This window comes from Manacus candei, unplaced genomic scaffold, assembly GCF_025592945.1.
Source record: "Manacus candei isolate 608988 ecotype Guabito, Panama unplaced genomic scaffold, ASM2559294v1 h1tg000054l, whole genome shotgun sequence".
Taxonomy (NCBI): domain Eukaryota; kingdom Metazoa; phylum Chordata; class Aves; order Passeriformes; family Pipridae; genus Manacus; species Manacus candei.
Genome location: NW_026138102.1, coordinates 1,264,146 through 1,284,787, shown reverse-complemented (window position 1 = coordinate 1,284,787; position 20,642 = coordinate 1,264,146). Strand labels below are relative to the sequence as shown.

General features: G+C 52.0%; 1 protein-coding gene across 2 annotated transcripts in view; it reads left to right on the top strand.

Moving 5' to 3' along the window:
- PTP4A3 (protein tyrosine phosphatase 4A3) overlaps positions 1 to 20,033 on the top strand; it is a 40,198-nt gene extending 20,165 nt beyond the window's left edge. For both annotated transcript variants that reach the window (XM_051802076.1, XM_051802077.1), the window contains exons 2-6: positions 11,756 to 12,573; positions 13,927 to 14,019; positions 17,567 to 17,697; positions 18,004 to 18,078; positions 18,561 to 20,033. In XM_051802076.1, coding sequence (XP_051658036.1) covers positions 12,469 to 12,573; positions 13,927 to 14,019; positions 17,567 to 17,697; positions 18,004 to 18,078; positions 18,561 to 18,678 — 522 coding nt within the window. In that variant the 5' untranslated portion in view covers positions 11,756 to 12,468 and the 3' untranslated portion in view covers positions 18,679 to 20,033. The remainder of the gene's footprint in view (positions 1 to 11,755; positions 12,574 to 13,926; positions 14,020 to 17,566; positions 17,698 to 18,003; positions 18,079 to 18,560) is intronic.
- Positions 20,034 to 20,642: the final 609 nt, after the last annotated feature.

Sequence of the window (20,642 nt, the reverse complement as noted above, 5' to 3'; positions counted from 1 at the left end):
GCTGGTTTTGCTGTTGGTTGTCATGTGTGATGCCAAATTTAAATTATTTGTGAAATATCAAAATACCCTTTGTGCTTACTGCTGGGAGTACTGTGTGCACATCTGTACCTATAGGGTTTTTCTGCCAAGATAGTTGCAATAGTATGGATTTTGGCAGGGAGCCAGGTACACGCTCTCATTTAGCTTCCTCTCTGTACCACAGGAGCTTGTAATTGAGCCTTAAGTCAGCACTGGATGTTCTGCAAGGCCTCCATAGGTGTTTCTTGGTGTTGCATTTTCTGCTCGCTGCATTCTGGCTCTTTAGGAAACAACATGAGAAAGAGATTCCTGGGATGCACCCATGACATGCAGGATTGAGGATGGCTGCTTGCCTCCTTGCCCAGGCTGAAACCCTCTTGTGTGCCCCCAGGAACAGAGGGTAAGGACCATTCTGACCAGATCTCAAAGCCAATATTTAACCCAGATGGATGAACAGCTTTATGCTTGTTACTGGTGTTGCTTTTTCATTCACCTCCTTTGCCTTTTTCCCTGCCGAGAGGCAGAATGTGTGCGTGTGCATCTCCAAAAACACTTACTATCACCAGTTGGCTTCATCATAAATGATGAATTTGGGCTTACAGCTTAATTTACCCAGGGAAGCTCATTTGCTTTCAGCTTGATTAGAGCCTGCTCCAGTGCAGCAAGGGTGGCTGGGAAATGCCACCCACGCCGGGGTGTCAAAATGCCTCTGAAACCATCCGGGAGCCAAGCGGAGCTGGAGCAGCTTGCATGTCTCCAGGCCATTAAAGCTCACCCCTGGGGCTGGGGAGGATGTGCAGAGCACGGATGAAACACTGCATCCTGCCTGTCCCATCCCTGCTGGATCTGGCCGTAAGAGCCGAGGAAGTTTTCCTGCTTAGCAGGGTGGGGAGGCTTCACATCTCAGCCTTTATTTAATGTTCAGGTGATAAAAGCTTCGCTTCCCTGCCTGGCGCTGTCTGAGCAGCCAGCACGTTCAAACGCTTCCCTTTCTACAGGGAATTTGCATCTCCCTAAGGGCAGCAACCGGATTTATGCAAATATCCAGATGAAAGAGAGTCAAAGCCAAAGCGTGCTCATGAGTAAGCATTCCTGGGCACTTCTGGAGCAGTCAGACGCTCTCTTTCTGACCTTTGGGCATTTTGAGGAGAAGCAGCATGGCGATGCCAACTGCTCCTCTGGCCCCAAAATACTACTGTGTGATGATCACTTCACTTCCATATTGTCCCAAGAGTCTGAAACGATGTTTTGGGGTTGAAACACCCCTGTTGTTGGAATTGCTTTGCTTTCCATGGGGTGTGACATCCCCACTTGTTGTGTTGTTCGGGTGATGTTCCACAGTAGCACTGTGGACAGGATGGATTTCCTCCTTGTCCTACCATTCCCTTGAGAATGTGGTCCTTCTCCAAAATCACCCAGGCACAGTCCATGCAGCCAGCTGGGCTGTGCTGCACAGCCTTCTCCTTGCTTTCCCTGCCAGGATAGAAAGAGGAGAAAGGATCATCATCCCACGGCAGCTTTGACATGAGATTTTTGCTCATGCAGATCATTGCAATTTCCCTTCCTGAGAAGCCAGGGCGTTTGCTGGCTCTTACAAAGCCGCTGCTGGAAATCCTTCCTGCGAATGACAGAAATAGGATTGGATGACTTTTCATCTTCTGTATTGAAAGACAGTTCATTCAAGTGCAAGAAGCATCAGAATCTGTATAGTTTGCCATTCTTTTTTTAGCTGGTTTCGCCTCAAACAGCGGCTGGGAGCAGCCTTGGCATGCCAGAGCATCACTGCCTGACGAGTGAGGATGTGATTTAAAACATGATTGTCTGGAGCACCAGCAGCTGCTTTCTGCTTCTGGTGTTCAGACCAGAAGGGAACTGGCTTGCTAGTAATTGGGGAGCCCATTTTGGCAGTCTGAGACCACGTCCCAAGCTACAGCATTGTAGGACTCTGGTCCTAAGGATTTTTCAGCCCTTTTTTCCGATTTTCAGAGAGTCCTGTTCCAGCGAGGTTTTTTAATACTTTGATTAAACTTGAATCCAGTTTGGATTCCACTTGATGAAGAGGCAGGCTGGGAGCTGGGTGGAAGCTGATGTGGAGAACCTTGGGTAGGGGTCACGGTGCCACCTGACCACCCTGACTGTCAGTCACTCATAGAATCAGGGAGTGGTTTGAGATGGAGAGAACCTTTAAAGATGGTGTTGTTCCAGACCCTATACCATGGGCAGGGACACCTTGCATTAGAGCAGATTGCATTAGAGCAGATTGCTGCCTCCAAGCCCCATCCAGCCTGACTTTGAACACTTTCAGGGATGCAGCATCCACAGCTTCTCTGGGCAACCTGTTCCAGCGTCTCATCACTCCCATAGCAAATTTCTCCTTATGTTCAATATGAACCTGCCCTTTTTCAATTCAAAACTGTTGGTTCTTGTACTATGACAGGCCATAGTAAACAATTCTTCTCTGTCTTCATTATAAGCTCCCTTTACTGTATTGAAAGGCCACAATAAGATCTCCCTGGCCACCAATTCCTGAGCTGGAGGAAGAGCCACAGCTGCATCCTCAACTTTTTAAGCCCCTATGAGCCCAGCTGCAAGGTGCATTTCCAGGGCCTTTGAATTTCAGGAGCTCCATAGCTGGAAAATGGCCTCAAGTTGCGCCAGGGGAAGTTCAGGTTGGATATTGGGAAAAATTTCTTCACTGAAAGAATGGTTAAGCACTGGAACAGCACCATCTCTGGAAGTGTTCAAACAAACAAGTAGACATGTCACTCTGTGATACGGTTTGGTGGACATGGTAGTATTTGGTCAAAGGTTGGACTTGATGATCTTAGAAGTCTTTTCCAACCTGAATGATTCCACAATTCTGTGGTTCTAATTTGCAGATGCTGAGCAATCTGAGCTCTGCACTGCCTTAATCTCCTTCCTCTGAAGTAATGCTCGATTCTTCCTTCTCCTCCTTCTGGTTTGGTCCCCCATCTGCCCTGGTGTGAATTGGGCTGAGGACATGGGGCAGTGCTTTACACACCAGGCAGGCTCTGCAGATCGAGTGGAGACACTGATGTCCCACCAGCGAGAACAGCTGCAGCTTTCAGCATTTCATCCCCTTTGATCTTTTATTTGAAAGAAAAACCACCTTTATTTGCTCTGCAAGCTCCCACGGGTGGGGGTCAGCTCTTGGCACAGCATCCTTTGGCTCCGGGTTTTTGCCCAAGGGCGGCAGGACCAAAGGATTTTGTCCCTGTTGCTGGGGGTGGCTGGGTGCAGGAGGGTGGGAGAGGGCACAGGATCAGACTGTGCCACAGTCATGCATCCAAAACTGGCAGCTCAGAGGTACCCACCTTTGTCCCTAGAGCTTTGCTGACGTGTTGCTTTTGCAGAGCGTTTGTCCTGTGGCAACTAGGGAGCTGTGCTATGGCTTTTTGCTGGAGCTAAGGAGTTTCCTGAAAGAAGGTTTCTGGGCAAATCATCTCTGCAGAACCTGGGCTCAGTGGGATGAGCCAAGAGCCCAGTGTGCTGAGGATCTACAGCAAGCCTGGCCCCTGCCAGATCTCACTGCATCCCACCCAGGAGCAGGCTGTTTTCCCATCTCCCTCTGTTTGCTCCATGGCTTTTAACTGTCCTGGCTGACACCCATCATGTTTCCCCCCACACGATGTCTCTCCATATTATTAGTATCCCTGAGGGGACATTTGCATTCAGCATCTCTGTCCCATCCTGCTGGAAAAGGGACATCCCTGGAAGGGCTGTTTCAAGCGGTGGTTTCTGCTGTTAAGGTCAGGGCTGGTGAGGATGAGGAGGAGCCAATTCAGGGTTTTCCATGCAGGATGGTGGCTGCCTTCAGAAGTGCTTCGGTGTCCACCACAATAAGGGAGAGGGCCAGTTGCATTGCCATCCCCCAGCATCCTGTCATGATATGTGTGACCCCATCTCCATCAGGTGAAATGTGTAGACCAAATAGTGCAGAGGAAGAGTGAGATGGTTTGGGAGGACAGCCCTTTAGAGCACAAGGTCTGGATGGTGGAGGAAGCTCAGTGACCCACAAACTCCATCTAAAACCTGGTGGCATTGGCTTGGAAGAGAGGCTTTTCTCTAGAGCGTGGCTTTTCTGGACAATGCTGGCATAGCTGGATGCCACCAGAGACGATGCGTCCATGGGGTTTATCACAGGCAGAGAATGTTCTGTCCCACGTTGCATCCCCAGCATGTCATGGAGCACTATTTCAACACTGTCTGCAGGTCAAAATCCACCTGTTGGGTAGACTGAGTCCCCCGGAGCCCCTATTCTTCATCAGCAGATGTCCATCAAAGCCACCGCAGCCCGGCAGCGTTGGGGGTTGTGCAAGGGACACCGATGACGCAGACAGGGCCATGATGGCCTTTGGTCAGGGCTGCTGCTGACCTGAGGAGGAGGTAGGACCAGGTGGTGTGGGGACATCTTCCCATCAGAATGTCACCACTGAGCGGGAACACGCCGAAGAGCAAAGTCCGAGTCTGGTGGAACACAGAGGGTTTGAAGACCAGGGGACAAAATAGTGGTCCTGGGATAAGCAGTGGAAAACACTTAATGCAGGCTGCACTTCTCCCAAAACCAGCCACCCCAGCACAGGCTGAAGTCATACTTCCGAGGGGAGGTCATGACATCCCCTCCATGCCCTCCCCAGCAGGGTGCTGCTACCTGTTTACCCTGAAAGAGGCATTGTTCTGCCCCCACCCCCAAATTTTGCCATTCAGACACGTGCCACAAGTACTAAATTCACTCAAAATGCTGTGAGAAACCACAAGAAAAGATGAACAGGTGTTCAGCCACATCAGATATTCGGGATGGAGAGACAAGTGGCAGTGACAGTTGTTGTAAGGGACCACTGGGGTCAGCTTGCCCCCCCCGTGCATGTTTTGGGACAAGGATGCTGCTTTGGGATTCATTTCTTTCCAAGGATGCTCTTGGGCAAGGCAGGAATCCTGGAAATGCCCAGTCAGATGCAGAATTGCTTTTTTTCCCCCTGATTCCTCTAGCTGGAAGAAATCCCTGAAGGATGGGGGGGAGGTGACCCCAGTATTTGCGGTGCCTGACTTCCCTGTGCATCAGGCGCCGGAGCATGGGGACTGTCCGTCCCCAAATGACCAAGCTTTTCACCCCCCCCACCAAAAAACCCTCCAGGGCACACCCTCTGCAGATTTGGGAAGCAGCCAGCCCCAAGCCTGTTATTACTTTTCCCTGTGGAGTTGGCCTCTCTTCCATCTCCCTTTTTTTTTAAATTTTTTTTTCTTTCTTTTCCCTTCAAATCCAAGCCAGGAAAAGCCTCTGAGTCGGCACCAAGCTCCTCATGGCTGCTGAGGAAGGTGGTGGAGGGGATATCTTGAGTCATAAAACCAGGATCTCTCTGCAAGCAATGCCACTGCCTGTTGCCCATGAGTCATCTGCTACCAGGGACAGGGTGTGAGGGCTGTGTTCAGCTGGGGGGGTTCCTTTTCCCCCTCAGTGCTGAAGGTTTGGTGCCTCTCTGAGGTTTTTATGATATTCTTCTGGTAGCTGGATCTCTCACGGTTCAAGAAGGAGTTAGGTTAGAAAAAGCCATCCATGGAGACTGCAAATTGGAGATGCTTGGGGTCTGCATGTGAGGGGAAAAGCTGGAATTCCAGCTAAGGAGCTGGGAGATGTTGAAGGGATGCCTGGAGCACCTTTTGTTTCCTCTGGGGAATTGCCTCACGAGCTCTGGACAGGAGATGCAGCCCCAACACCAGTGGCATCACAGGAATCCTCATGTCAGCACAGGGTCCATGTCCCATTGGGGTTGTGTACCAGCACCAAAGTGGGTGAGAGGCAAAAACAACTCCCAAACAACCTTTACAGGCACTCTCCACACTGTGCCTCAGCCTCTCTTCAAAGAAAAGAGGTGCAAATAAAAGATAAGAAAGGGTCGATCATGTTACCAGGGCCTCTGGTGCATTCCCAGCTTGCACAGTGCTGGGAAGACTGTGCTCTTCTTTTTATCAGTCTGGCTGGCTCGCTGCCTCAGCTTCCCTATTCCTCCCTTTTTCGTGGTCTCCCGAGTGCCTACTACTTGCAAATCTCCATACCAGCATCATGCTGGCACCTTTCCCTGCTGCCTGAATACTACCAAACTATTCAAATCCAACTGGAGCTATAAAATCAGAAGCTGTACAGCTCTCTTCTGCAAAATCACATGTCAGCCAGCATTTACCACCAAAAAGGAGGAATATGCATGACCTGGTTTATCTTGCAGGTGTGTTTTGGTGGGCTTCCTCTCCCTCTGCAGTTTTAATCCTCCTTGCTGCTTTGCTCAGAAAACATCACCTGCAGCAAAAGAAACAACGAGAAAAAACAATGACCCCTTGGAGGGAAAACCCCACCATGGTTCCCTGGCAGATGGTGCCGGGCACTGCTCCGCTCCTGGTAGCAGATACCCCACATCCACCACAGCTTTTCTGGGGCATCCCCCTGTGCTCTGTCCAGCTCTGCACCTGGAGCGGGACGTGCCGGTGGCTGCTGATGCCTCTGCCCCCAGATGCGGCTCCTGCCGGGGGTTTTGTTTCCGTCGCTCTCCTCCCAGACCTTTCCTGTTTCCTTCTGTGCAGATGCGACCAGAGGAAATCTCAGCGACTTGGCTTTCCTCTGGCTGTGTCCCAGCTGCGGTCACAGGCTGGGGACAGCACTGTGGCTCTCTGCGTCCTGGGACCTGTCCTCCGTGGCAGTGATGGCAATGGTGGCAGTGGTGACACTGGTGGCAATGGCAGCAGTGGTGGTGCTGGTGGTGACACCGGTGAGAGTTGGGTGACACTGGTGGCAATGGTGGCAGTAGTAGCAGTTGCTGGCAATGGTCACTGTGGTGGCAGTCATGCTGGTGCTGGTGGTGGCAGTGGTGACTGCTGGTGCTGCTCATGCTGGTGGTAGCAGTGGCAGTAGTGGCAGTGGTGGCAGTGGTGTTGCTGGTGGCAGTAGTGGCGGTGATGGCAGTGGTGGTACTGCTGGTACTGGTGGCAGTGGTGCTGGTGACAGTGGTGGTACTGCTGATACTGATGGCAGTGGTGTCAGTGGTGCTGCTCATGCTGGTGGCATTTGTGGCAGTGGTGGTGCTGCTCATGCTGGTGGCAGTGGTGACAGTAGTGGTGCTGGTGGGCAGTGGTGGTGGTGCTGGTGGTGGTGCTGATCTAGTGTGCAGCCAAGCCTCACAGACCTGCTGCCCATGGTCACACATACCAGTGACAGCAGTCCTGTGCAGAACTGCTACGTGGTAATAACTGGGACTGCTCAGAAACGTGCATTCAGTTTTCAGGGTGGTGGAAGTACTTACTGCAGAGGTGGGATTGGGAGCAGGGAGAGCAGGACTTGATCAGCCTTAAGGGGAAAAGGCTGGTTGATGTCTTGCTACAGGGGCTGGAACCAGGAGAGAGGTCAAGGAAATGCAACACCGATGGGTGTTTTGTTGTATTTCTCTGAAGGTGAGCTTTGAATGGGGGATGTGCTCACTCAGAGACAGCTATATTTATATACGGGTGAGATACATATTCTTTGGGTGAGCAAGAGTCTTTGTTCCGAGTCCCGCTGCTAAAGCCCACATGGAGCAACAGTTTGGCTCTGCAAAGCTTCCTTTTCCTTTGCTTGGGGAGTTGCTGTGTTTAGAAGAACCTGACTCCAGCAACTGCATCCCGCTACCCCATGTACCCGCAGCACAGCCTTCAGGTCTGGCACTTGTTCACTGCTCCAGCCAAGCTCTTCCATTAACTGTGTGAAGAAGACCTGACCTTCGTTTTGCGTCTGGTTGCCATGAGGAAGAGCAGCCTCATCCCTGCTGTTGCAGGATCTGTCCCTGGACAGCTGGGACAAGGCCAAGACATGTGTGTAATGGAGCTGCCACACTGCAAAGGAGTATTTTGGAGACCCCTGTGATCCCCTCTCATTTGGGGTGTAAGACAAGGAGATGATGGCTCAGTGGTCCCCATCTCCAGAACAGCATCCTTCATTGTTCCCTTGCCACACCAAAGTGTGTTCACTGAATCCTCACAGGGCTCTTGGCTGCTCAGGTTCTTGTGGAAGAAGCAGAAACTTCCACAGTCCTGGTGCAAAAAGAATTATAGAATCACTAAGGTTGAAAACCTGAGATCATTGAGTCCAACCACTAACCCAGCACTGCCAGGTCCACCACTAATTGCCACATCCATGTACCTTTTGATCATCCCAGGTATGGTGATTCCACCACTTCCCTGGGCAGCCTGTTCAAGTGCCTTACCACCCTTTCAGGGAAGAAATTTTTCCTAATATCCAATCTAAACCTTCCCTAGCACAATTTGTGGCTGCTTCTTCTCGCCCTGTCACTTTGTTACTTGGGAGAAGAGACTGACCTCCACCTGGCTACAACCTCCTTTCCTCAGGCTTCCCCCTGATGGGTGTGAGCCTGACAGACCAGCACTGCACTGCTGAGCATCCTCATCCAGGGCTTGCTCACTGTGTCCTCACATGCTTCCTCTGGATCCCCCATAGCGCTCAAATAAGAAGGATTTATGTATGCTTGGCAGGTTATTAATATTAGCTGAAATTCCCTTTTCCACATTGTTCTGCAGTGCTTAATATGGAGATCAGCGCCTCAGCCTGTAGCGCAGGGGATGATTTGCGATTGAATATCCATTAGGGATTTATGGGCTTCGGGGCTGAATTGCTGAGACGTGCAAGTGCCAAAATACTTGAAACGCTTCCACTGGAGAGAAGAGACCTTGTGGGAAAGGAGCACTGGCTGTTCCCGTACGCAGGCGGTTCCCACTGAACCTCTGTTACTGGCAGCAAGCACACCCAAGCCAGTAAAAAACTGTGTGGGATCCGGAGCGCTGATGGAGCATGAACTGTGTGTTGGATGGGTGGCAGGGAGTGAGCCACTGCTCCTGGTGGACACTGGTGCTCACAGCAGCTCCCAGTCCCACAGGGTTGCTCAACGGGTGGGATTAATCCAGGACACAGTTAAACATGGGCACAGTTCATATCAACGTGTCTCTGCAGCCACTTAAAACAAGGTATGGGGTTGTTTGGAAGGAGAATTTGCTGTTGTTCCTTCAGCACCTCTGATGTAGTGTGTCATATCTGAAGGGGCAGAAGGCAAGATATCATTAGGCAAAGGGGAAGTTGGAAGAGCCAAGAGCCAAAGGCTTTAAAAGGAAAAGCAAAAGATCCTTGAGTCCTTTGTTTGAGAAACTGGGTTTGCAAGGGGATGTTCTGGGGCTATACCTGCTTTGCATCAGCTCTTCCCTTTGAGCAGGCACCTGTGGCTGCCCATCCCTCCCACCTCCCATCCCTCTGGAGGGTTTTAACCTCTGTTTTCCTTTAAGTGAAAAAGATGAACCTTGCTGAGGGGTTTGCCAGCAGGTTTTCTTTGGGAAACATCCACTAGCTGGGCGGCTGGTTCTTTTCATGGTTGTGCTGGCCCACAGCTCAGCAGCTGGACCTGTAGGAGCCACATAGCCAAAACTAGCCCAAAATTACCCTCCAGAAATACCATATGGAGTCTTATCCAGCCATGGTGAGATCATCTCAGGGGGAAGCAGACCCCACAAACAAAAGTGATGGGTGGGATCATCACTGGAAAAGCGTGGCGAACACCAGGGGAAGAGCAGGTTTCCCAGCCCATCATGCAGGATTGTTGCAAAGTTTGAGCAAAGATTCCAGCTGCTGTGGTCCAGGTAGGGAGGGTCAGCTACCTTGGGAGTTTCAGCATTGTCTGCTCTGAATCACACCTAAAGTGCTGCTGGAAGCCAGGTCCTGCCTTGCTCCCGTCCTTCAGCCAAGCTTTCTGCCTCCATCAGCTGCTAAAATCTGATTTCCTCAATGGGAACTGGAAATTTGCCCCGAGAATGTCCCACTCATCCCCTGCAGCCTAAGTAGGGTTTGAACTTTGCAAGAATATCCCTGCAGGGCTCTGGAGTAGCATTACCCCATTTTTTCTGGGCAAAAAAAAATTAGTCAGGAGTGATGGAACATGGTTGATGGGAAAAGTCCATGATTTTAGCAGCCAGACTGGGCACATTCAGCAGAGCAGCCCTGCTTCCTCTGAATCCTCACCTGGCTTTTTTCCCCCTTTGCTATTTGACTTTTTAATTCCTGGGTGCCACAGGAGAAGCAGAAGCTGGCGAGCAGGTTGTAAATGCTGCTCAGGCGTGGAGGATACCATTGTCAGCACCCAGGTGCTGTGATGAGCTGGTCAGTGCTCAGCTCACCTCCCTGATCCCACCTGTCTCGTTACATCAGAGTAAAACAATCCAGAGGGAAAGTTTCTGTCTGCTGGGGCATCATGAGGAGAGGTGAGGGGGTGCCTGCTGGCCTGGCTCGAGTTACTTATGTGCTTATGTTCTATTTTGAGGCTCTGGCCAGGCGACTCTAAGCAGCCTCTGACCAGGGGAAGGAGCAGCTTCAAAACAAGAGTCCGGTGGGTAACAACCTGGGGAGGCACCAGCTTTCCCTCAACTCTGAGTGGGGCTGGCAGAACCCTCACCTCCACCCAGGGCCCATCATCTCTTGGATTTTGGCGTTTCCGCAGTGGGAATTGATTTATTCTTTTTTTTTATTTCCTCCTGTTGCCATCCTTGAAGGCAAAGATGCCACAGGTACAGAGCTGGAGTACTTTATAGGGAGCGATGTGCCGGCGGTATGGTGATGCAGATGAGCAAGCAGGGAGACACATCCACCGCTAAAGCTAGTGAAATCATACACATGTGACTCCCTCCTCTGCCTCCCCTCCCCAAGAAAGCTCATTTGCAGGCGGCTTAGTTCTCCTAAGAGCATTAGAGGTGCATTTGGTAGACATGAGCCGCTCGAGCAGTGCCGGGAGCATGTGGCCGATTAGAGGCAGTGGCAGCTGGTTTCGGACACAGCAGGCATTTGGGGTGGAAATACTCTCTGTGCTTTCCAGGGACACAAAGGTGAGGTCTGGGGGGACAGGGTGGGTGTCAGGGTCGGCTCGCGTGGCTTGGATGCTTAAATCCTCCAGTGGATGTAGATATTGGGTGGCACAGGAGAGAGAACAAGCCCTTCCCTGCCATGTGCTTTTCCGTTCTGTCTAACTGTGAGTTACCTCCTCTGGCTTTCCAGTGCTATTTCAGCTCTTCAGATGATATTTCAGTTTTATTTTTAAATACCACCTCGCTTTCTAATCTGTGATCTTCTGCGAAGATGAGGATGAACAAGGCTGGTGAAGGGACTGGAGCACAAGCCCTTTGAGGAGTGGCTGAGGGAGCTGGGGTTGTTTAGCCTGGGGAAGAGGAGGCTCAGGGGAGACCTTCTCACTCTCTACAACTCCCTGAAAGGAGGTTATAGCCAGGTAGGGAGTCCATCTCTTCTCCCAGGCGACCAGCAGTAGGACAAGAGGGCACAGTCTTAAGCTCTGCCAGGGGAGGTTTAGGTTGGATATAGGGAAGAAATTCTTTACAGAGGGAGTGATCAGACATTGGAATGGGCTGCCTAGGGAGGTGGTGGATTCACTATCCCTGAAGGTGTTTAAGAAGAGACTGGATGTGGCACTTAGTGCCATGGTCTAGTTGACAAGGTGGTGTTGGGTCAAAGGCAGGACTTGATGATCTCAGAGATCTTTTCCAACCTAATTGATTCTGTGATTCTGCAATCAGTGATACTGGTATGGGCTGTGGTGGGTGATGGTGCCTTCAGAGGTACCCCTACCAAGCAGGGGCTTCCTTGAGGAGCACACTCTCACCACAGTGTTTCCCTTTCCCTCCTCTGCAGCCTCGCTCCCCGCTGGGATTTATGGAGGTGCTGAGGAGCAGCTGTGATCCCCGCAGCCCCCGGCAGCGCGCCCTGTGAAGCAGTGCCCGGCCGCCCTCACCTCGTCCCGCCCGGCATCCCGACCCTCCGACTCAACCATTCACGGCTCCCGTGCATGGATCGCCCCAGCGAGGCACCGCTGCCGGACGCCGCCGACGCCGCCCCGTAGGCTCCCGGCCCCCCGTGCCACCCCCAAGTACTCCACATACCCCGATGGGGTAACGTGACGGAGGCCACCCTCCCGCCACCACCACCCCCCATATGCAGAGGCCTTTCTAGAGCGCCCGGGAGCGCGCAGCGCCGAAGGCGGCAGCCACTCGCCGTCGCACACACACGCCGAGGACACCGACACTACAGCAAAGGCATTTTTTTTTTTTTTTTAATTATTATTATTATTATTATCATTAATATTATTTTTTTTTCCTGCCTGGCTTTTCCCTCCTCCCTGGGGAGGGGGCTTGCGGTGTGTCAGGAAGCCGGCGCGCTCCCACAAGCTGGGATTATTTGCACAACGTCTGTATATTGAGTTCTCGATCCTGTTTTATTTTTATTTTTGAAGCGCTAAGGGGTTGCTGGGGGGGGGGGGTTGGGGTTTTTTGCCCCTCCAAGCCACACTTTTTTGGGGCTTTTCCCCCGCCGCTGTCAGCAGCACCTCACCCTCCCCCTGTCCCACCATGGCCCGGATGAACCGCCCTGCGCCAGTGGAGGTCTGCTACAAAAACATGAGGTTCCTCATCACCCACAACCCCACCAATGCCACACTCAACACTTTCTTGGAGGTAAGGAGGGGAGGCTGGAACAGGGGGACCAGGGTCCAGCTGTACCTTTTGGGGCTAAAAGCTGATGCTGAGATGCAACCAGGATCAATCCTGTGTAAATGAGGCAGTGGCACTTCCCCTTTGGTACCACAGCCCCTGGTGGCATCCTGAGGCAGTGGGTGTAATCACTGCCAGCTTTTTGGGGGGGGATGTTTTGGAGGACCCCAAGCATCATGTTTGGGCACTGTAGAGATGGAGAAAGTTTCCCCATTCCTGTTGCAACCCCTGCCAAGTCCACTGGGACATCATGTCATGGGGCTTTGCAGCAATGCATGTAGATGCACACACACAATCCCCAGCATCTCCCAGCACCTCAGTAATGACTTTTCATCCGAAGTATCCCAGTGTATTTCCAATGCCCAGAGTATGTTGGGTAGTGCTGGAGAGTTTGTTGTTGCATGAGCCAGCAATGGTGTCCTGCCTGGGAGCTCAGCATCTGTGTGAGTGCCACTGGCTCAGAGAGCCATGGGAAGGTGGTTGTGGTTTGGGGACAGCTACCCCATACCCTGCACACTGTGGGGACCACACCAGTGGGAAGGGAGAAAAATTCCCCTTTCCTCCGGCTGCTCAGATTTTTGGCTGAGCTGCCGAGCGTGCGGGGGGTTCAGCACGGTCTGGTGAGCTCACACGGGGAACAAAGGGGGTGGATCATGGACAGGGATGATCTCATGGTGCGAGGTCGGTACACCGGCACGTAATCTGGGGGCAATCCTTGTGCCGGGCAACAAGCCATGCTGGAAACAGCCCAAATCCCACGCCTGAGCCTGCAGGGTGTTGGAGCGATGATGGGATACAGCAGCGAGGCTGGGAAGGAGGCCCTGAGCCATCTGTGAGATGCTGAGTGTGATCGGCAGGGTGTCCTATGACCCCCCAGCCACCTCCCACCTGCATTTCTGCCATTTCTGCAGCAGGAGTGTGACATCAACAGGCACAAATAATTCCTCCTTCAGGGAACTTGCACTCGTGTTGGGGATGCTTCTTTGCCTGGGGTGTGATGTCTCTACTGGTGTGGCTGTCAGGGCTTAAAAATAAATTGCCCCACTGGCACTCATGACTCCAAGGAGTCATGAACGTGCTGGTTGAAAATCCTACTGTGGCCACTTGAGTTTGGTGTCCTGGGATTTCATGTTTCCTTGTGCCTCTCAGGCTGGATGAACCATAGGGGGCTTACTCTAGGGTCCAGAGATGGGGCATGGTATAACTTTAAGGTCCATAGTTGTCTGTGTGGTCATAGCAGGGCTGGGATATGTTGGGGTTAACTGGGGTGCAACTGGCAGTGTTTATTCAGACCTCTCCTTCTCCTTCCCTCCCCAGGACCTGAAGAAATACGGTGCCACCACAGTCGTGCGAGTGTGTGAAGTGACCTATGACAAGACCCCCCTGGAGAAGGATGGCATCACTGTCATGGTGGGTGGGCAGCAGGAGGGTGCTTAAATATCTCATCTCTCGAGGCTGCTGAACACCCTGAGAGACCAAAGCAGCATCACGCTCGCCCAGGAGCAGAGTTTGAAGGCCAGCTGAGCCGAGATGAGGCTGGTGCTTTAAAAAAAGAAGTGCTGCCCACACACCCGAAACTGTGACTCATCTGGCTGAGTCGGCAGCTGCCTTCCCTGCCTGTTGCTCAGGCTCTAAAGCATCCAGGGATGAGAGTGCCTGATCCCACATGGAAGATGCGCGTGGTTCCCATTACCCCCGGCGTTATCTTATCCTGGGGGGGTGGTGTGAGGGTTCTCTGCTCTCCCAGCAGCAGGCTGGTGCAGCTGCAGGGATGAAAGGGAGCAGGCAGCAGGCTGGGAAAGGCAGAGCAGGCAGCTGCCTGGGCTGCATCTTGGCTGATAAGTAATTGGAGATGATGTCAGGCGTGATTGCCCTGCCAGGGAGTTCAGCTCCAGCTGGAAAGTAAGGCTCTGCTCATTATTTAGGGAAGGGTTTGGAAGTGCCTCATGTCTCCTGGGGTGGTCTGCTCTGTGTAGGTCCTCTTTATATAGCTCTCTCTGCATAATCTATATCCTAGAGAGAGAGCAAACTATATCCTAGATTCTCAGGGATTATCCTATATCTCTGTAGATACAGATTCTGCAGATACAGATGTCTCTAGGTATAGATGCACTATCTCTATAGAAGATATCTTATAAAGATAGCTGTATCCTACTTACAGAATTCATATGGTGGAGATCATATCTGCTCACTTACACGCCAAATTTTCTGCCTTTTACCCCATTTCTAACTGGAGTCCTCCAGTCAGAGTTTCTATATCTAGGATATATGTATCCTATACATCTCTTACACAGAGATATATCTGTGTCTAGGATATGTTTTATACAGGGAGTTAGAGAAACTATATAAGATACTGTATAGAAACTAAATAGCTTGTATATCAAAGTTTCTATAACCATATAGAAACCATATAAGGCAAATCATATAGAGAGATATCTATATCCTAGCTATCTATAGCCAGATGTATCTATGTAGCTACAGATATATCTCTATATTTAACTATATCATATATATCTGTATACATATTCGAGATATGTATATCTTGGCATATACATTTTTGGTGTATCTATATATAATTTTTTTATATATATGTATCTTGGTATATGTATTTGACACATATATATCTCTATATCTATATATATTGGAACACAAGAATTATGAGGACAGTTGAGGGAGCAGAGGGTGTTTAGCCTGGAGAAAAGGAGGCTCAGGGGAAACCTTCTCACTCTCTACAACACCCTGAAAGACGTTTTTGCTGGGTGGGGTCCTGTCTCTTCTCCCAGGTAGCAAGCAATAGGAGAAGAGGAAATGGCCCCCTGCACCAGGGGAGGTTTAAATTGGATATTATGAAAAATTTCTTCACTGAAGGGCTTGTCAACCACTGGAACAGACTGCCCAGGCAAGTGGTGGAATCACCATCCCTGGAGGGATTTAAGAGACGTAGATGTGGCACTTAGGGACATGGTTTAGGGGTGGACTTGGCAGTGCTGGATTAATGGTTGGAACTGATGATCTCAGAGGGCTTTTCCAACCTTAATGATTCTGTGATTCTATATTTAGACTATGCCTATATATCCCATTCCTTTCTTCAGGGAATAGAGCACAAGCCAGCTGAGGCCTGACTGCTGTAGCATGCCTGTGTGCCAGCACCCACAGCCACAGTCACCCCACATGTACAGGGATCCTGTCCCAGGCACACTCACTGAGTGGTTGGATGCTTCCTGTGCTTGTAGCTCCTCCATGTGCCACAGGGAATCCCAAGCAGCTTCTAAAGCTGGTGGCAGTCACCAAGTCATGCTGGAATGATGGAGCAGGTCCAGAGGAGACCACAAAAATGACCAGAGAGCAGGAGCACCTCTGCTATGGAGACAGGCTGAGAGAGCTGGGAGTGTTCAGCCTGGAGGTGAGAAGGCTCCAGGGAGACCTTAGAGCACCTTCCAGTGCCTAAAGCTGCAAGACAGCTGGAGAGGGACTTTTGACATGGAGACTGAGTGACAGGACAAGGGAGAACAGCTTTAAACTGACAGAGGGCAGGTTTAGATAGACATAAGGAAGAAAGTTTTTGTCATGAGGGTGATGAGGCACTGGCACAGGCTGTCCAGAGAAATGATGGATGCTCCATTCCTGGAAGCGTTCAAGACCAGGTTGAATGGAACTTTGAGCAACCTGGTCTAAGTGGAAGGTGTTCCTGCCCATGGCAGGAGGTTGGACTAGGTGATATTTGGAGGTCTCTTCCAACCCAACCCATTCTATCACACAATGATTTTGTGGTGTGGTGCGTCCTCCCCAGTGCAAGCCTCGTGACCTGCACTCGTGGCTGAAGTGGTGCTTTGCTGGCACTGTGGGGAGGAGGTGGCCTTGCAGGACAGGCACAGGCTGTGCAGGGTGGGCTGGCTCAAGCATTACAGTACCCTGAAGCCCAGCATGCTCCTCTCCTAGCAAATCCCAGCAGAAATCACATTAGCTGTTCAAACAATGAAATGAAGCAGCTTATTTTGCCATCTCACACCAAGGATGACTCCAGCACAACAACTCAGTGACTTATTCCTGAAAAACTAGGATTAAGGCCCCTGGCCTCCCACCCTTCAGGGCTCACCAAGCCCTCCAGGAGATGCTGCCTTGCCTGTCCCTCTCCCGCTGCTGCATAGCCAGTGGCCATGCTCCTTCTGCCAGATCTTATTCTGGGGGCAAAAATCCCTGTTTTGGAACACTTGGTTCTATCCACTTCCTCACCAAACTCGAATTTTGAGCCCCTGCAGGTTGAGGATGAAGTTTGGAAGAAGATGGGCTTTTTTTTTTTTTTGTCCCTTAAAAGCCTTTCCTGAAGGTTTATGTTTAAATGGCCTCATTTGGAGGGGTCTGTCTCCCTGTCACTGTTTCTAGGGCTGTGTTAGGGGGTTCCCAGACCATTCTTTTGGGACTTGGGTGTTCCCCTTCCCATACATGTGTTTCAGGAAGCTGAATTTTGGCACTACATCAGGCTCTGAGATTTCAGCCATCTCCAAGCTGCCTTTGCTCAAATTCCCTACAACGTGTCTTTGCACTCCCAAGTGCTGGAATTAGATGGGAACTGACAGGAGGGGGGGAGGGTGGGAGGCACGTGGCCCCAAAGCTCAGTGAGGTCACCTGAATAGGGAGGGTGCAGGGTGTGGCCATCCTGGTCTGCAGAGGCAGGGGGGTCGTGGGGACCGTGTTGTAGATCCTGTGGGTGCTCCCAAAAACTGAACGTGTCCATAGGAGATGGGAAGACCCCAGACCTGGACTTGCATGGCTTCAAACCCTGAGCTAATGCAGCCAGGGAGTTCCTGTGTGCTGGATGGTGCCACAGAGCCCCACAGAGCTGCACTGTGAGCCCAGTTCCTGACACAGTCATCCAAGGGCCCAAACACTGTTACCCTGAGTAAAAAACAGCCCCTGAGAGTATTGACAGTGTTTCTCTCTTCCCCTGACCTTGCAGGATTGGCCCTTTGATGATGGAGCACCTCCTCCCAGCAAGATAGTAGAAGACTGGCTCAACTTGCTGAAGACCAAGTTCTGCGAGGACCCCGGGTGCTGCGTGGCCGTGCACTGTGTGGCTGGGCTAGGGCGGTGAGTCCGAGCTGAACATCCCTCCTGCCGCCCCACCCGTGCAGAGAGAAGAGGGAAAACCATGCCTGCCCTCCTCCTTCCCTTCCCCAGTCCCCCTTTGAGCAGAGTTTTGTGAAACCTTATTGAAACCATGCCTGCACTGCTCCTTCCCTTCCCCAGTCCCCCTCTGAGCAGGGTTTTGTGAAACCTGAGTGGGAATAGGTGTTGGAATACAGGACAGGATCTGAGCTGCCTGAGCTTCTCCTTGGAGTTTAGATGATGTGATGTCAGTGTGGCTGAGGAGTGACCATCATCTTTGCCTTTCAGTGCTCCTGTCCTTGTTGCACTGGCCTTGATCGAGAGCGGGATGAAGTATGAAGATGCCATCCAGTTCATCCGACAGTAAGTCGGGTGGTGTTTCATTGCTGGGAGAGAAAACAGCCCCTCTGTGAGGAAACAGAGAGATCTGATGTGTCCCAGGGGGTTTTTTTGGGGTTTTTGTTTTTCTCTCCTTTCGGGGGAAGAAAAGGGAGGTGTTTGTATTCAGCACTCTGTACCTTTGGATCAGGGCTGCAGGAGGCTGTGGCAGCAGCTGGGAGCCTCCCTGGGGGGCTTCTGGCAGTCACCACTTCTGCCCCACGTGTTTCCTCCCCAACTCTCCATGAGAGTCTCTCCATTGTCCTGAGACTTCCAGGGCGGATGAGAGAGAAAAGCTGCTGGGGGCAGTGCCTGTTCTCCATCCTTGAAGGATGCACGTGTCCTCATCCTCCAAAATCCCTTCCTGCTCCAGGCAGGGCGAGTTCAGCACCCTGACAGGGGTGGTTTGGGATGGGGAGGTCTCCTGCCACCCCACTGACCATGCTGGCCCTTCTCTGTCCCCGCAGGAAGCGCAGAGGAGCCATCAACAGCAAGCAGCTGACGTACTTGGAAAAATACCGACCAAAGCAGAGACTCCGATTTAAGGACCCTCACAACCACAAGAACAAATGCTGCATCATGTAACCTCAATGACCTCTTGCCAAAACCCGTGCACACAGACACCCGGGCACTCGCACACATCCCACCCCGTCACCCCCTCGCCCAGCCCTGCGCTCCCCCCGCCACCACCAGGGCTGGGGTGGGGGACACGGAGCATCATCAGTGTGTTCCAGCACCCACAGCACAGCCCCAGAAAAGGCTGTTCTCTCCAGCTGCAGCCCCGAGGAAGGAAGGCAGCTCTGCCCATTGACTCTTGGCATTAGCAGGCAATGAGCTCGTGCGACAGTTCTTCATCACCTTCCTCCTCCTCCCTCTCACCTCCCCGTTGCACTGAGAGGGGCAGGTGAAGGGTGCTTGGTTTGGGGTGATGCAGGCAGGGCTGTGCCAGCTTAGAAGGGATGGGGGAGCAGGAGGGCCAGAGCACCCCTGGAAAAACTCTTCCCCACCTCTTCCTATAAATAAGGGCTGCAGCAGCAGGGAGGGAGGTGGGGATGGCGTGGTGGCCTCAGGGGAAGGTGGTGATGGCAGGGAGAGGTGACAGGGGCTCTTAGCTCAGTGCTGGCCTTGTGATCATGGGAAGGGCTGAACTAAGATCCCCAGCACTGTTCCCTTTCTCCTGGCTCCTCTGCCACTTCACCATCCCCCTGTTGCCTCAATGCCAGCTGGGATGCTGCAGATGGGGCTCACTGGGGGTTTGCTGCAGTGAAGGCAGAGCCACTGGGGACCTTGGGGTCATGTCAGGGCTTCGAAGCACCAGCTTTACCAGGATCAGTGTAGGGTCAGCACTGAATCCCCCAAAGTGTTGGATGCTCTTACTTATAACTTCCAAATTCAATGCACAGGGCGGTGGGTTCTCTGCTGTCATGTCCCCGTCCCTGAGTCACGGCACAAATGCCAGTTCTGGGAGCAATGCCCTGAGGACACAATGTGCATCTCAGGGCACATCCATGTCCTCCACCACTGCGTTTGCTGGCCAAGTGGCTGGGCTGCATCCTTCCTAGGGGATTTTGTGTGTGCCTGGCAAGAGCACATCACCAAATTTTGCACCTGCCTTTTCCATATCTGTAACGAGGCGCCTGACACCCCGAAACCCCCCAGTGTCTGCCCTGGTGGGGTGGACTCAGAGCTGCCCCTTAGCTGGGACATTCAACATCTCTCAACTTTCTGCCTTTGAACGCTTGCAGCAGCTGGAGCAGTGAGCACACAGGGGGTGTGGTGGTTTTTTTTTTGTTTTAACAAGGATGAAAAGAAATTTGCTAATTAAAGGAAAAAAAAGAACTCTAAAAAATACCCTGTTTGTCTTCCGCACGTCCTCTGGCCCTTCTTTCTCCCATCACTGCCCAGTGGAGCCCAGGAGGTGACCCATGGTCCCCCAGACTGATCCCCAGCACCAGGTCCCAGCTGGCTGCCATCCGCTGTCACCAGGGCACACGTGTGCCCCAATGGAAGCTCCAGGTATCCTTTGGACTTGCTGCTGCTCACCCTCAACTGCAAAGGATCCCAGTTGTTGGGCAAGGAGGGCTGGTCATCCACCTTGTGTGGTTTTAGGCTGCCCAGCTTGTAATGCCTTCAGTGCCCTGTGTTGGGTGTCTCCAAAGGTTTGTGTGCCTTCTGAAATGCAGATATCCAGAGACATTTGCTTCAGAGGGTTCATCCCTTGGGATAGGTGGTGAGGAAGGCTGGGGAGACACCTTCAGTACCTGCAGAAGGGCAGGGGATAGCTTTGTACCATGATGTGGGTGGGCAGAGAAGGTGTTCGTAGCAGTTTCCAGCACCACTTCTGTCCTGATGGGGGAGCCAGCCCCCCTGCACATCAGGGATGGCCATCCCATGGGATAGGCTGTGGTGCCAAGTGAGGTGGGGACCCTCCACACGTGGCTCTGGAGTTGTCATGTCACACACCTTGGGCCTGTCCAAGCTTCCACATTGTAGGACAGCCCTTAGTCCCTTGAGTTTTCTCCTGCCTTGTCCCAGGCTGTTGGTTCCCA